The 15072-nt window shown below is 38.7% G+C and overlaps 2 protein-coding genes across 15 annotated transcripts in view; one reads left to right on the plus strand and one right to left on the minus strand.

Moving 5' to 3' along the window:
* The window catches only part of LOC141448671 (uncharacterized), a 142200-nt gene that overhangs the window by 27220 nt on the left and 99908 nt on the right, over positions 1-15072 (minus strand). For 8 of the 13 annotated variants that reach the window (XM_074117187.1, XM_074117184.1, XM_074117185.1 and 5 more), the window contains exon 1: positions 7682-7896. The exons of the other annotated variants lie outside the window; for them this stretch is intronic. In XM_074117187.1, coding sequence (XP_073973288.1) covers positions 7682-7830 — 149 coding nt within the window. In that variant the 5' untranslated portion in view covers positions 7831-7896. Of the gene's footprint in view, positions 1-7681; positions 7897-15072 lie in introns of those variants that run through there. 13 annotated transcript variants of the gene reach the window in all.
* TP53INP (Tumor protein p53 inducible nuclear protein) overlaps positions 5172-15072 on the plus strand; it is a 29528-nt gene continuing 19627 nt past the window's right edge. Inside the window, exon 1 of one of the 2 annotated variants that reach the window (XM_074117173.1) lies at positions 5172-5490. The gene's annotated coding sequence lies outside the window, so the exon portion shown is untranslated. Of the gene's footprint in view, positions 5491-14342; positions 14500-15072 lie in introns of those variants that run through there. The other variant, XM_074117174.1, reaches the window with a different exon arrangement.

The raw sequence follows: 15072 nt of genomic DNA on the forward strand, positions 1-15072 counted from the left end.
TTGATACCAATATTACAGATAATACTGACATCATCACTTTGTGAACGAACATCAATGAAAAAAAGTTACGATTTCTTTTTTTGAAAATCCAAGCATAACTGACGTAATAGAGTAAGATGTGCTGACTTGTGTAGTTGAATGGCCGCCATGGATAGCGCTAGTATCTTATAGTGCAATCTTATAATGCGTTTGCTGTGCATAAGCTCTGCTAAGGCAACGTAAGCATCAAAATTAGGTCGAATTGAAAGCAACTTGTACGAACAAATAACCAAATAAACCCTATTCTTACCGGAATCATGAACTGGGTGGTCGTCAGCGACTTAAAGCCTTTCTGAACAGTTCATTTTGTCCTAGATTATCGACGCGCGTAAGTTCATGTGGAGTAAAGAAATTTTTAATTTAGATCTGACACAAAACAGGGTGCATATTAGTCAATTTCAAATTTAAAATTAATAAAAAATATAGTAGCATAATATTTTACTTAAATAATGAAAATTTTGCTTCAAATCATCATTAAATGTAAAGCAAGCATAAGAATTCTTTATTTTATAGCGATAACACTTAGTAATTTCATTCAAAATGATACACACGTGAGTGAAGGACAGAAATGTGTTTATCAAATTTTGTGAAGGAGATTCTTCGCGGGGGTCCTCAGAAGATAGGTCATCAGGGCCAAGGTTGGCGACCTCGCTATCGAAGAGGTGCCGCGCTCCTCCTTATCTGAGTGCAGCAACGTCCAGATAGAGGCAAATCTAACTAGATCCACTTCAGTCCAGGTTGCAGCCCAGTCTATTGTCGCCAGTGTTTCGACTCTTTCAGTATGATCGTTCTCACCTTTAGAGGTTGCATCTTCAGCTAGTAAACTTGAATTTTACTTTTGAACAGCTTCTAACAGTGAAGTTGTAAGGTGTAATATAAGTAATGGCCAACTTTTCACTAACTTATTTCAAGAATGTTAATACATTCTTTTTATTTCTTCAAACCTCAAAGTTAAATTTTTATTTTCATTTTGCAACCTTCTCAGATAATTAATTTCATTAACAAATTATTACTATTTAGGTTTACAGAATGAAAGAGTGAGGGTTTCGAATCCAACTGTTGGCCCTTTGTTTTCTCCTCATAGCAGCTTCTAGCATCTCTCTGCCCGGCAGTTACTGAAAACCAGAAAAAGCTCCGGGCGCCAGTAACCGTAATATTAAATACAAAAAAATAAAAAAAATAACTGCAGGAACTGAGAAGGAATATTTATTTATTGTGTCAAGATATTTGTTGTTGTGGAAGAGATATAGACAACAATATTGGAGGCCTGGTGTGCGTGGTGGGGCGTACATATCATCACCTCGTAGTAGGAGAGGGCAGGGCAGGCAGGTCGCGACAGGCATCATCCAAGGCGAACTCATAATCCGCTAGGGTAAGGACATCGTCAGAAATAGCGATATACCTCGTTTTTAACGTTGTCAAGGCTAACATCGATACTTTTGGTGTCGAAACAATTATTTTTTCGGTGTATCTATATTTTTTTATTAAAAAAAATATTAATGTAGTTTTTTTTATGCAAAAAAAATCACAAATTAATATATTGCGTAATTTATATATCACAACACTACATCACATTTTAAATTTTTTACAAGAGGGCAAATGAAAGATTTTTTCGCGGTTTTTTCTTACTTATAAGGCCACGGAAGTTATTTTGCTTAAATCTTTGGTGGATTCGTTAACAAATGGTCGGGAAATAAAAAAAGAAATATTGTATTAGAAACATTAATAAAAGAAATTACAAAAAAATGGACTTAGTGTTGTTATACCTCCGGGGTAGTGATATTATTTATGCGAAAACAGTTCAAAAGTACATAACACAAAATATTTAGCGTCTACGGAGGCCAGAAATAAACCTTTGCTTGGCCTGAGACCATCATTTGTGTTCTTTCTAGTTTCTTTCTTTCTTATTATATTCGTCAGACGGAAAGCGTCTCTCTGATGGGCGGAGAACCTACGGTCTAGCCCAGATCTACCTCACCCTCTCAAACACAGCGGTGATTTCGTGGAAATTCGCGTGCAATCGATGTACCTCATAAACCTCTTATTTTCTAATGTTCAGCCTTTTATAGTTTCTAAATGCAACTAATTTCTATTTCAACCTAAACAGAATTGATAAAAATCATAAAAAAAAAGAGTACAGGTCGAGCCAGATTGAATAACTGGCAGGAAAAGAACAACTCCTCTCTTCAGCGACGAGAGGAGTTGTTCTGAAACTCTGTCTATACATATAACTGAAACATTTGTCCAGGCGGTTTTTTTAAGGAAAGGGGAAGGCTCAATCCAAAGAGCCACTTAAGAAATTGTATGGTTCTAGCATTTGTATATTAAATTGTGAACAGAGAGGTTATCGGTGGGCAAACATTTGGGCGGATTTGGATAGCCTTAGCACGGTCACTGTCGAGGTTGTGCACTAGAGTCTGCCAAATATTCATTTACATGATGTTTATTTTAACAACCGACCGACCAAAGTCTTTCTCCCTGCTGCCAAAACCATTTTTTTTATATTTTTTGTCCAAAGATATTTTAGTGAACACTTCAAAAAAATAATTGAGTCAGCAGCTGCCCAAATCTGATAGCTAACTGCGATATCGTAGCGGCCTCTAAGTACTTGAGGCCTGTAAACTTTAAGATAAAGTGATTAATGGCCAAGATACGATACATGGCGATATCTTTATTCAAGTTTAAAAACTGTAAATGTGCCGCGATGACAAGAACTCAACCCAATCTCGTCTAGTTTTCAATTCCTGTCACTAAGATAAGATAATGCGGCCGAACATCTTCGTTCGTGTTCAACTCTTGTTGTATTGCTTAATTGAACCCTTCAGTGCTTACTTTTTCTCTTAGAATTATTATGTACTAGTAAAGCCATTTTGTTATTTTTTTACATTTAACCTTAACAAGACAAGTTTCTGTGTTGCGAATTATTAGTAAGAGAAGGTTGCAGCGCTCGATTCACCACTTCTCGATTCACCAACAGATTCGAAGTTTCACCGTAAGGATCCGAAATCATGGTTTTTTTAAAAAATCGATTTGTATATTAATACAAAAAGGATATCACAGTATGTTTAGGTTATGCAATTCGAATCAGCCAACCGAAATCGATTTTTTTTTTTGTAATTTTTTTGAAAACGGCTTTAACGATTCTAGGTATGCTGATTGCCCACAAGAGTGAAGCAGTGCCAACCAACACTGCCCTCAGTCTAAGATATGGTTGGCAAGCCTGAATTGCCTTAATATGCTTGTTACATGCATGGCGCACCTTTCGAACTACTCTAGAAGAAGATCGATATGTTATGTTCATATTTACCCACAAATAATGGCTCCATAGCTACTTATACCCCTACTTCCGTTCTTAAAATGGTTTCCTGATACTATTCACGATAAGAAACGGTAATTTACTATTCTAAGTAATTAAATAATATCAAAAATTCCAAATAAAAAAAAAAACCTTCGAGTGGAAGATTGCAGAATCGATATTGTATTTTCTTATGAATTTTTCGAAAGTGGTTCAATTTGGTCACAGTCAATTATTGTAGTTTATGATTTATTTTCATAATTATTAACAAAATGTTTCGGCAAGATTACAGTTTACATCCACGGCTGTTCAAAAAGAAGACTCGTGTACATATTAACCCAGTTTGCCTGTATCGATATTCACTAGAAAAACCTCCGAAACTCCAGAACGATACCCATCCTGAACCCTGCGCTATAATCGCGACCTTCCTATAGTCACACTATTTTACACAGGTTAGCCAGTCCACCTAATTAACAGCTGTATTCATAATTCTGATGGTGCTGAAGGCTTTTCGGAAAAAACCATGCTCCGTCGTTCTTCCGGAGTCACTGTTAAAGCTTGTTATTCTAGCCCACGTTCACTACTGTAGATCAACGTAGGAGCTCCACCAAATCTTACATGTTCTGCGAGTTCACGCTATTACCATGGCAATGGCAGTCGGCAGCCTTCCACAAATGATTTCCAAGTCCCGTTACCAACCGCTTTACTCTATCGTAACTAACCCCCTCCCGCCGACAGAATGTAATAAAAACAAAAGGACAATTGCACTTCTTTCCTGAGAACTACTTCCTTCCAGTTTCGTTCTATACCGTGATCACGGTTATAATAGCTTTGCGAAGTCTAACTTGGAAGCCAGCTGTGAGGCCTAGAACAGAGGCCAGTTGACACATCTGGTTCTTCAGATATTTCAAAATACCCCGTCCCCCAGTAAGAAATAGTTGGCCGGGTGAACTGTTTGGGGGCGCCCTTGTTTGCCAGCTGGCCCAAACTTTTTCTCCTCATTTCAAAGAAAACTATTTTTACCGAATCTATTCGGTATATTTGCCAATTTCTCCTATTATTATTAATCCAAGGATTTTAATTCATTATTATTAATTTGAGCTCTCCAATGCGTCCAATGAAAGAAACTTCAGAAAACTAGAAAATTACAGAAAACTCGAAGAAATCAAAAGTGGCACTTCCGCCACACCGATATTCTTCCAAGAATTTTGATTTGGCAATTCATAAATACTATTTCTATGGTCTAGGAATCGTATTACATATTGAAACCGCCCTTTAGCAAATCAGACTTGATCCTTCCCTATACAGATATTACCAGAAAATAGTTTAGAACAGAGGGCACCTAAGATAGCAGCGTTCCTCTGTTCCTCGCAGAAGTTCCCTTAAAACCTTTAGAGACATGAGAGCTTCAAGCAATTTTTGAAAGAAAATCGAAAATGATGAAATAAAAGTGCGACATTGAGTTGAGGGGATTTGAGTTGCAGACTTTCTGATGGGAACAAAGTTTAAGCTTGCTGGGTTTGGGCCAGCCCAGGTTCACACAGACTCGGCCATGCTCTTTCTCTAAAACACCACTTCTTACACTCGGAGGACATCAAACAAATACTTCTCGAGCAAAATCTCAAATAGTACAGTTTGACATGGTTGCAAAACCTTCTACGTGATGAGGGAACATCGCTCTTTCTGCCTGAAATGATTCGATACTGTATTGATGTGTTTGTAGTGGGAGGGGGTGTCAGCTGCAGCTCGACAGGGTGTTTGATTATTTAAAAGCCAGTTCGCCCAGAGATCGATAGTGTTGTGGGGTCGTGTTAGTGGGCCAGCTGTTACCCCTCCTCGCCCCCACCAACACTGTCCCCTCCAACCAGTCAGCTGATCTACCTCTACCTCGCCAGTAAACAAACACTGCCTCGACAGTACGCAGCTCCAATACCCGTGCATTTGGAACTGTTCCATTTTTCTTTTTTATTTAATTTTTCCTTTTTTTGTTTAGTATTTCTTTTTCCACAATTTTCGCTTCGGTCTTTATAAGTTTATTTTTTTGTTATTGTTATTTTAAGAAGTGTATCTGTGCAGTGTAAACACTCAAGACTGACCAAGGGCGAACCCACAAGCAATTTTAAAGAGAGAAGTTATAATTTTTGTTAATAAAAAAGGTACGTTCTTAATTTTTTTACTTTTTATTTTTATTTTTTTAAAAAAGTGAACAATAGGGCAGCTTTACAGTAGTCTAGAATGTGGGCGATCGCAAGTTGGCGTCATTAGATTCGACTGTCCGTTCACCTATGCAGGATGCTCTGACTAAATATAAACCTGATGCAATATCACTTTAACTTTGCCAATTTACAATCCGTAACTTCGCGCAAAAACTGCAATTAATTACCTATAATACTTTCTTTAGAAAATAAAAATTTGAAATAGTTAACTCTTTTTAGATGAATAGAAGTAAATTTTGATTTTTTTTTTATAAATGCATTAGCAATTTTTTTTAAATTTGATAAAAGGTATAGAAAATGTTCGAGAAATCTCGTTTTAAAAAAGGACTGTTTTAGAAGTTAGTTTTGTTTATTCTAGCTACCAGGTACTCGTTGTTAGTCAGGTAAAGGGAAACTGTCAGTCCACCTCCTGGCAACAACCATTTTCTATTTCCGTACAGTTACTTACTTGGGAAACTATTATACTAATACTAAGAAAAACTAATGAACGGGATGAAGAAGTTTGTAAATACAAAGGAGTACTTTATATTTAATTATATTTAAATTTGAATAATTTTCAAACGGTTTAATGTTAAAATGTGCGTACAATTTAAAGATTTATTTGTCACAAATATATGTATATATAATTCATAGAGTTTTATACTTACATATATATATATGTGTGTGTGTGTGTGTGTATTTAGAATTATAACTTTTATAAAATCATTGTTTTCCCATTTTGTTAGAAAGTGCTATATTTGTAAACAATTCCGCTTTGCTGCTTACCACCTTTTTCAGCCCAAGCCTTTAAACTTTCGGCCTAGTTTTACTTGTTTAGCTCGAAAACGATTAGTATAAAACAGAATCTGCATCAGTCTGCTACATTTCAGTTATTAAAAAACCATTATTTTAAAGCTGTTGCCAAGAAAAATTAGTAGGGGTCAGCCTTGGGAACTGTCAGGCACCGCAAAAAATGTAAATGTGTAGTAAAAATCCCAAGTTGGAAGAATATTTATTCAACGGAAGTCAACTATATTATACATTTTCTAGAGTTCTATAGATGCCTAGAGAATCATAGAGTTTTATTTGAACGAAACTTATGCCAGGTCTGCTACTTGCTTGGAAATTTGTCGGCCTACAAGAATGATGTCACTGTTCGGGGGGGAGGGCCTAGGAAGCCGTTCTGTCTTCCTGTAGAATCATTAATTCTAAATTTGTAGAAAGTTTAGAAAATTAACTCGGGTAACAAGTAATCGATCTGAGGGTTCATGCAAGATTTTTTCATTTCTGAAAAGTTCTGTTCAAATAGTCAACACACATATTAGGCGGCAAGGAAAATAGTTATATAGTTTCATTGGCTGGGAAAACATAGTTTGGTTAGTTTAGTGATAATTAGAAGTGTTAGTAGGGGCTCGGCTGAGGAGGGAACTAGCGTGCCTCAGTGAGTCGGGTGGCCGATCAATAGATGCCAGGGTAGACCTCGAGTCGGCTGTTGAACCCACAGCCCCCCAGCGGAAATATGCCAATCCATTATTTCTAGCAGCTTTTGCTGTATTACTCCAAGAGTCTTGCTGCGTTCTCACCATCTCCCAATTCCCAACTATCTCGCAGAGATTTCCAACACCACTTACAGTATGACAAGGTATTACTATTGTGTCACACATTTCAAATAGAATTTCAGGTGGAAATGAACGTTCTGTCCTGTGGACGGAAAATACCTCACCTGCTTTCTCCTACCGCAGTTTATATTTTCATGACACTTAGAAGTGGTCCTGAAGACCCAAGTTCAATGCCCATGACAAGTTGTTGGGTCCATTTTGGAGAAAATCTCAAGTGAGAACTGCTCAATGCAGGAGGTGGACTCAAAAATCTTATTGTCGCCCCACTCCCCACCTGAACCAAATATCACATTTGAACTCCCTGTTAACTCCGTTTAAAATCTATTACACAGTAAAACTCACTTTTGTTATTTCTCTGTAGCTTGAGGAAACTCAGAACTCAGATACACCCTGTTGCCCTAAGCGGAGACAATGTTTAGCCGATCAACCATTAATGGATAGCCCTGAGCATTTCGTCGTCAATAAATGTTCCATGACATTCTTAAATCAGAAGCGCCTCTCAGTTGACTTTTGTAATGGATGATACCAAATACCTGTTCTTCTGACGGCTTGAGGTGTGGTGCGCCTTCATTAACCTACATCTACTTTGTGAGGCGTCTACTTTGTTCCAGAATAGCTTTGTAGGAGTGGACTTGAGCAGCCAGAATGCACGATTCCAATCCCTTCTCTCACGATCTCTCATTACATTAAAGCTTGAGGACCAATGTAACCATGAGAAGCTAAATTGCAAACTTGCGCGTGGGTTTGGGAGTCATGGACTTAGTAAAGTGAGCGCTTTGTGTCCATCTAATATGTACCCTGATACTAGTTCCGCGTTTACTTTCTCAAGGTTGGCAGCACTGCAAGTCTATTTTTGTTTTGAAATAGTCTGTAATAGACGCTGGCGTTGCTTACGCCCATTGCCAAGATGTAAGTTTTGCAATGAAACGTTTAAATATAACTCATACCATTTTGAGAATCATACTGAGTTGTTGCCAATTTTTTGTTTTCTGTCACGAAAAGCAATAATATCTCCTCCCTGTAGCAGCTAGAGTCTTGCTGCTACCAGTTTTTAGATTCCATTTTGAGGCAGATATGATATTTTGTGGTTCGCTGTCAGTTTCTTTAAAATGTATTTTTACACATAACTTTTGTTCCGACATAGAACCCAGCCAGATGGCAATCCTGTTAAGGATTTTCCAGATTGATCTAGGTGGTACATCTGTGTATCCTCTAGCAGCACCAGGTGTTTCGGCTTCTCTTTATTCAGATATTTTGACCTTACACATAGTCCTGGAGCTAAAACTATTTTTTTTCCCATGGTGGAAAGGAATAACACGCGTTGTCATCTTCTGGATGTAGTTGGGAGACAAGGAATTCTAGAAGTTAGACAATGCAGAGGCTAGGCCTAGGTCAGCTCTGGTTGCCCCTTTATAATGTTCACTTATGTGAGACACCACTGCTGCCAACACTATCCACTTTTCTAAATAATGTCCCCACTGTGCTTGATATTGTAACAGCGCTTTTTTTTTTAATTTCATTTCCACCAGAAATACGTGATTTCAGCAGACCCAAATCTGCTGTAAGTGGTAATTTAGGCAATATCCGGACTATAGTTAGTTACTTAGGCTAGTTCCGCCTAATGGCTCTTAGCGCAGTGACTCTGCAGATACTATTCCATTATCCATCTGATACTATTATACTATATTCTGACTTGGCAAAAAGTTTTTTAAACATGAAACCAATGACTAGACACATACAATCATTTTGATGCGAAATAAACTCAATATTAAGTTCTGTGCTGTCAGCTAACTCAAAAACGGAAAATGGCTAACTCAAATTTGATCTTTGAAGGGTTAGGAGAGGACACTACTCTATCAACCAACTTGAAGTGCTGTTTTATGGAATCTATTGAGGTGGCCTTTTACGGTGTTCTTGGCTTCTCTAAGGTGTCGATTAGAACTATTTCCAATTTTAACATTTCTAATGATGTTGAATGGAATTATTGCTCGTGAAATTCTTGACATAAATACAGAATAACAAGAGATTAGCTTTTGGTGAGTTTGTGTACCCACTGAATGACAACATACTCGTATAGTAAACATTTGAATAGAAAGATCTTTCTAGAAGAGAGCAGAACATCGGAACCTCACACTTAGCCAACAAGTCGCACTATGTGGACCGGTGTCGGACCTTGATCTCCAATTGTGGATGAATTTGTAAATTAGAAGTTGAGATTAGAGTGAAAGAAAATGTTAATACTGTCTAATTTGCTTGTAATAGGCGCCCTGGTTTCTGACAGTTAGATCTATTAATGGAACGGCCCTAAAATAGACACCGTCTAGAAATAGGTCAGTGCTGTGAAAGTAGCTGGTTTTCCTTGCTTGGCAGCCAAGGTTTGCCAGAGTGGTTGCCTTCAGTGTCTTCTAGAAGCTTCCAGCCAAATCCTAATTTGGCACCTCCCTCCACTTTGAGCCAACCACTCTCACGTTGTGCTAATGGCTCTTCAGAGATGATAATCTAAACTGACATTCCAGTTCCATTGATCCAAAGGAGGCGACAAACCTAAACTTAAACATTTCTCTAGCGTTTCGTTTTCTTGGTTGCTCTTGGTAACTCTTGAATGTACACCACTTCTGAGGAAATAGATCTGAAGCAAATTTGATTACACCAATCTAAAGAACATTAAATTTTCCATTAGATGATGATGTCATTTTGCCTTTCATTATAAAAAATATGGCACATTAGAAGGCCTCAAATTTAAATAAACGTCATAATTTTCAAAATTTTAAATAACTCCATTTCTTTTTGTTAGATTTCTTAAAAATGTCTACAGTTAATAATCTTCAAATCCGAGAGCAAAATTTCAAATTTATGGCGAGGGTAGCCGTATCTGGGGACAGCAACCTTGGTTCTTCTTTTAGAACTCTACCCATACTTCTGCGACCCTTCTAACTTGAGATGGCCATACTGCGGCCTGCATTCCCATAACTCTTATAAGCACTGATTTCACTCCACTAGTTACTGTTCTCGAGGTTGATTATCCCTAACGGATAAAACCTTCACTTACGTACTCCAGAACATAACGAAAGCCAGTCCTGTTTGTTGCTGCCAGTATATTTTGTAGTTTCTAACGTTGTGAACTTCTCTTGGGATTATTCAACCAGTTTTAATCTAGTGAACATTTGTTATAACCCGGAGACCAAATATCTTTTTCGCTTAAATTCTAAAGTTTCATTAAAATTTAAGCTGCGATAATTGAAAAACGATAGGTGGTAAGGTGTTTTAAACATAAATTTCATCCATTAGTTGGCTATTTAAACTTGCCATTATTGTCCAACCTTAATAAATATTTCCTCCTCAGCATGCAATTAAAAACAAAAAAATCAATAGTTTCCAAAACGCAAAAAAGAGTTTTTTTCTTTTTGTGGCCCTCCTCCATATTGAATTATGAACACTTATTGCGTTCCAAAATGAAATATGACAAATTAATTAAATGCTCTAAAAAGAATATCAACAAAATAGAAGGTGTGCAGGAGTGGGGATTACAGACATACAGTCTGTGCGTGCAACATGGCCTTGGGCCAGCCTTGGCGCCCTGGCGGCAGAGCTCTAACTTGGCTGTTCTCGCGCCCAAACTCTCAAAGGAACCCCTGATGTTTTTGAGGTTCCCGCTTCAGCAAAATGTACTTTGGGAAATTCTTGGCGCACAAAATATTTCAGAACCTTAAAGTTGCAGCAAGCTCAAATTGGGTAACGCTTGGAGTCCCGACTATTAATTAGCAATCGAAATCCCCTTCATAGAAAGTGCCACCTCAATCATCAAACAGTTTTTTTGAGATTTTTCATGAGAATTGGTCCACTGATCGCTCTCTTAACTTCCACTTGTCCATCTACACTTGGTTCGAAAAATTCATTTTAACGCACGGCGCTATTTTAGGGGCAGCAAGATGGTGGCCCCACCCACTTTATAGGAGTGCAATGTATGATTCTATCATTTATATCGCTGAAAGTTTACCAATCCTTCTGTCCCTCGATTCGTGCTGCCTATTGGAAATGTAGAATGCGGATTTCATGAGGTAGTCATGCGGACAAGTGAGTGGGAGATCCCCAGTTCAAATTCCGGATATGGCTGTTTTTTATTTGTTAGGAAAATGCTGACAGTAATGTATGTGCTTCCGCTTCTTGCACTCTCTACGAGGGTCGTTTGAAAAGTCCGTGCAAAAATAAAAACTACTTAATTTTTTGGGGTAAACCTTTTTTATTTTTCAACATAGTCTCCTTTTAGGCTTATACACTTCGTCCAACGCTGCTCTAGTTTGTTGATCCCTTCCGAATAATAGGATTTGTCCAAGTCTGAAAAATAGCCATTCGTTTCTGCAATCACCTCCTCGTTTGAATAAAATCTTTTTCCCGCCAGCCATTTCTTCATATTGGGGAACAAATAGTAGTCCGAGGGAGCCAAGTCTGGAGAATAGGGGGGATGTGAAACGAGTTGGAACCCTATTTCCATTAATTTTGCGACCACAACTGCTGAGGTGTGAGCTGGTGCGTTGTCGTGATGGAAAAGGACTTTTTTGTGGGCGTTTTTCTTGCAGCTCGGTTTTCAAACGGTCCAATAACGATGAATAATATGCACCTGTAATAGTTTTACCCTTTTCCAGATAGTCGATGAGGATTATTCCTTGCGAATCCCAAAAGACAGTCGCCATAATCTTTCCTGCCGAAGGAACGGTCTTCGCCTTTTTTGGCGCAGATTCCCCCTTGGTAACCCATTGTTTAGATTGTTCTTTGGTCTCAGGAGTGTAGTGATGTATCCATGTTTCATCCACAGTGACGAAACGACGCTTAAAGTCCTGCGGATTCTTCTGGAACAGCTGCAAACCGTCCTTGCAACACTTCACACGATTTCGTTTTTGGTCAAGCGTGAGCAATCGCGGCACCCATCTTGCGGATAGCTTTGTCATGTCCAAATGTTGATGCAAAATATTATGTACCCGTTCATTCGAGATGCCCACACCACTAGCAATCTCACGCACCTTCACTCTTCTGTCATCCATCACCATATAATGGATTTTATCAATGATTTCTGGAGTAGTAACCTCAACAGGGCGTCCAGAACGTTCAGCGTCATTTGTGCCCATATGGCCACTCCGAAAATTTTGAAACCACTTATAAACTGTTCTAATCGAAGGTGCAGAGTCACCATAATGTTTATCAAGCTTCTCTTTAGTCTCCTGAGGCGTTTTGCCTTTCATAAAGTAGTGTTTAATCAACACACGAAATTCTTTTTCGTACATTTTTTGAAAATCACTCGACTTCCTCGATTCAAACGAATGCCAAACACAAAGAAATAGACCGATCTGGCTGAAACTTGGTGTGTGTTCTTCCAAGAGATGCTACTAACTAAACATAACCTCGATACGCGCCAGTAGTGCTATATCTCTGACTTTGCACGGACTTTTCAAAACGACCCTCGTATTTGGTAGCTTGACGTTAAGCCCCGTCAAAAAAATACTCAAGTCATTTACTTTTTCTTTGACGAAACGTTTTGATGTTCATTGAATATTGAAAAGTTGTTTTGTGTGTCTGTATGTTTGTCTGTGAATGCGGTGGGTGCTAGAGGAGCTAGAGGTGGGTAATGAATAGTAGAGATAAGGGCTGACAGAGGAGCGAATTCAGATAAAGGGAAGTAGCGCCTCTGCGGTTTAAGAGAGCCTAAATCTTGATTCACTACAAAAACTAGTGTTTGGCCGAACAAAACACTTCATTTTGCGAGCAGAGGAGAAAGATTACTGTCTCACCAGAAGCCGTCATTATACATCTTGATAAGTTATTACAAAGAAATGGGGGCAGAGAGAATTATTAGCTGGTGGAGTTGATGTTTATCAGGCGCGCAGGAAGCGAGACCAGCTGAAGCAGTGTTCGGTGCGCTGAACTTCCGGTGGCCGTGTGCAGAGCCAACAAACTATGAAGCAGCGCACGATCTATTGTTATGTCAGCCGATATCTCGCGACAAAAACCCTGCTCTTGCCAGGAACTCCAGGTCACTGAACACTCAGTATTGATTATGCTCCGAGTCCAGCTGGCCGTCCTGTGTTTTCTCCACCTACAGCTCCGGTGTTGTATGAAACAAGAGAACACTGTTCGGAGGCCGGCAGAGCGCTGAGAAAGCTTTCATATCGCTACGCCTTAATTTTTTCAAAAAAAGACAAAAACAAGTCTGGTGAGATCTCTAGTCTGCCTTTAAGACCACTCCCCCTCTTCATAACTTAACTTAGTCTTAGTCTTCTATCGCCGGAAGCTTCACCATCTGAAGCATCTGCACCAACTTTGCGCTATCAGCGATTTTTCATTTTGAGATATTTCAATTTCTCACTAAGTAAGACTGGCCCTAATCATACACTCAGACTAAGCTACTGCATGATTTTGACTTGATGGCAATGCTTTTGACCTTAGAACTGTAAACAGCAAGTAACTAGTGCAATATTGAAAGAAGGCAAACAGCAAACTTCAAGGGCAATCAGGAAATAATGACAACAAGTGGTAAACAATATTTGTTTTGGTATAAGATTTAGTTATCAGCTGGAGATAAGAGAGTGTGCACTGTAGAGAGGTAGGTGACCCTCAGATAGCACCACTGTCCCACATCGCCACGCAGTCCGCTGTATTGCGATAGAGGCAACCACGCTCTTAGTTTCTCAGGACTTGATGGAAATTTCCTTTCTATTACTTTACCGTTTCGGATTTTCAAACATTAATGGAGGTTCATCTATCAATTTGGTTTCCAGCAATAATGATTCAGTCAAATTTTGTCCAGCTCTGTGGACTGAACCTTGTTTTTATCAGAAAGCAAAAGCTGGAATTCAAAGCTTGAAAAATTATAGTTAACCATAAGAATAGCAATTTACAAAATAGATTTTTAGATTTTTATCTCTAAACTTGGGTAACGATATTTACTTGCCATAACTATGTTGCCTCTATTTTGAACACTGTTCCAAAAAAAGTTGTAGATTTTGGAAGGATCCATGACGGTGGATTTTAAGAGTTAAGGCTGCACTTTCAAGTGAACAAATTCTTCTCCAGCGCACGTTTAAATGCTTGATGGCGATAAAGCTAATCAAAATGTTGTGTAAAAACAAATTAATATCTGTGGAGAGTAGGGGAGGGGGAATTGAAGAAGTGGTTGAAGAGGCAGCGACGAGGCTGCACGTGCTGCGAATGAGGCCAGTCGTGCGATAGTAGGAGAGGAACATGCGATATCTCGCTGACCTGAAGCTCCAGCTTGGTGTCGCTTCCTTTTCAAACCATTGCCAGCGGTCACTGGAATTGCACACCTGACAGCCACACGTTAACTCTGGCACAACTTGCGGTGAGTACATTTTGTTGGCACCACCTAAAACTTGGAAGTAATTCTTAGAGGTACCTGTAATTGATTCGAAGTGTTGAATAGGATTTAGCTGGAGAAATGTTACAAAGAAAATATTCGTTATGACGTATGCAGTGCGCTTACGAAATTTAAAGAAAACCGTTGGAGCCATTATCAAGAAAATGCCAGAAGAACGGAATAATGTGTTTTCTAGAGAGAGTGGCCCCCCACAGTCTGGTGGAATTCGAATGAAAGCCTTATTGACGCGATTTCCCGTCGGCTCTTCAACCAAATATGAATAATATTTTGTTATCGTCTGTATACAGAGAAAATATTGCTGAGATTCCCTCAGTCCAAAGAAGTAGTTTTTAAAAAATAGGCCCCTTGTATGTGTTTGAGTACTTACAACTCAAAAAAATGAAAACCTCAGGTTGCTCCTTCTATATATTTATGTGGCAGTGGCTCCCATCAGCAACAAAACTTTGCATTCTTTTCCAATTTTTTTCCCCTTTTTGCAGATTTTTTCAAAGATTTTTTGTTTAACTTGGACTCATTATAGCACACTCATATCTACAT

This window comes from Rhodnius prolixus, unplaced genomic scaffold (assembly GCF_049639745.1).
Source record: "Rhodnius prolixus isolate KJV_2025 unplaced genomic scaffold, Rpr scaffold_2, whole genome shotgun sequence".
NCBI classification, from domain to species: Eukaryota; Metazoa; Arthropoda; class Insecta; order Hemiptera; family Reduviidae; genus Rhodnius; species Rhodnius prolixus.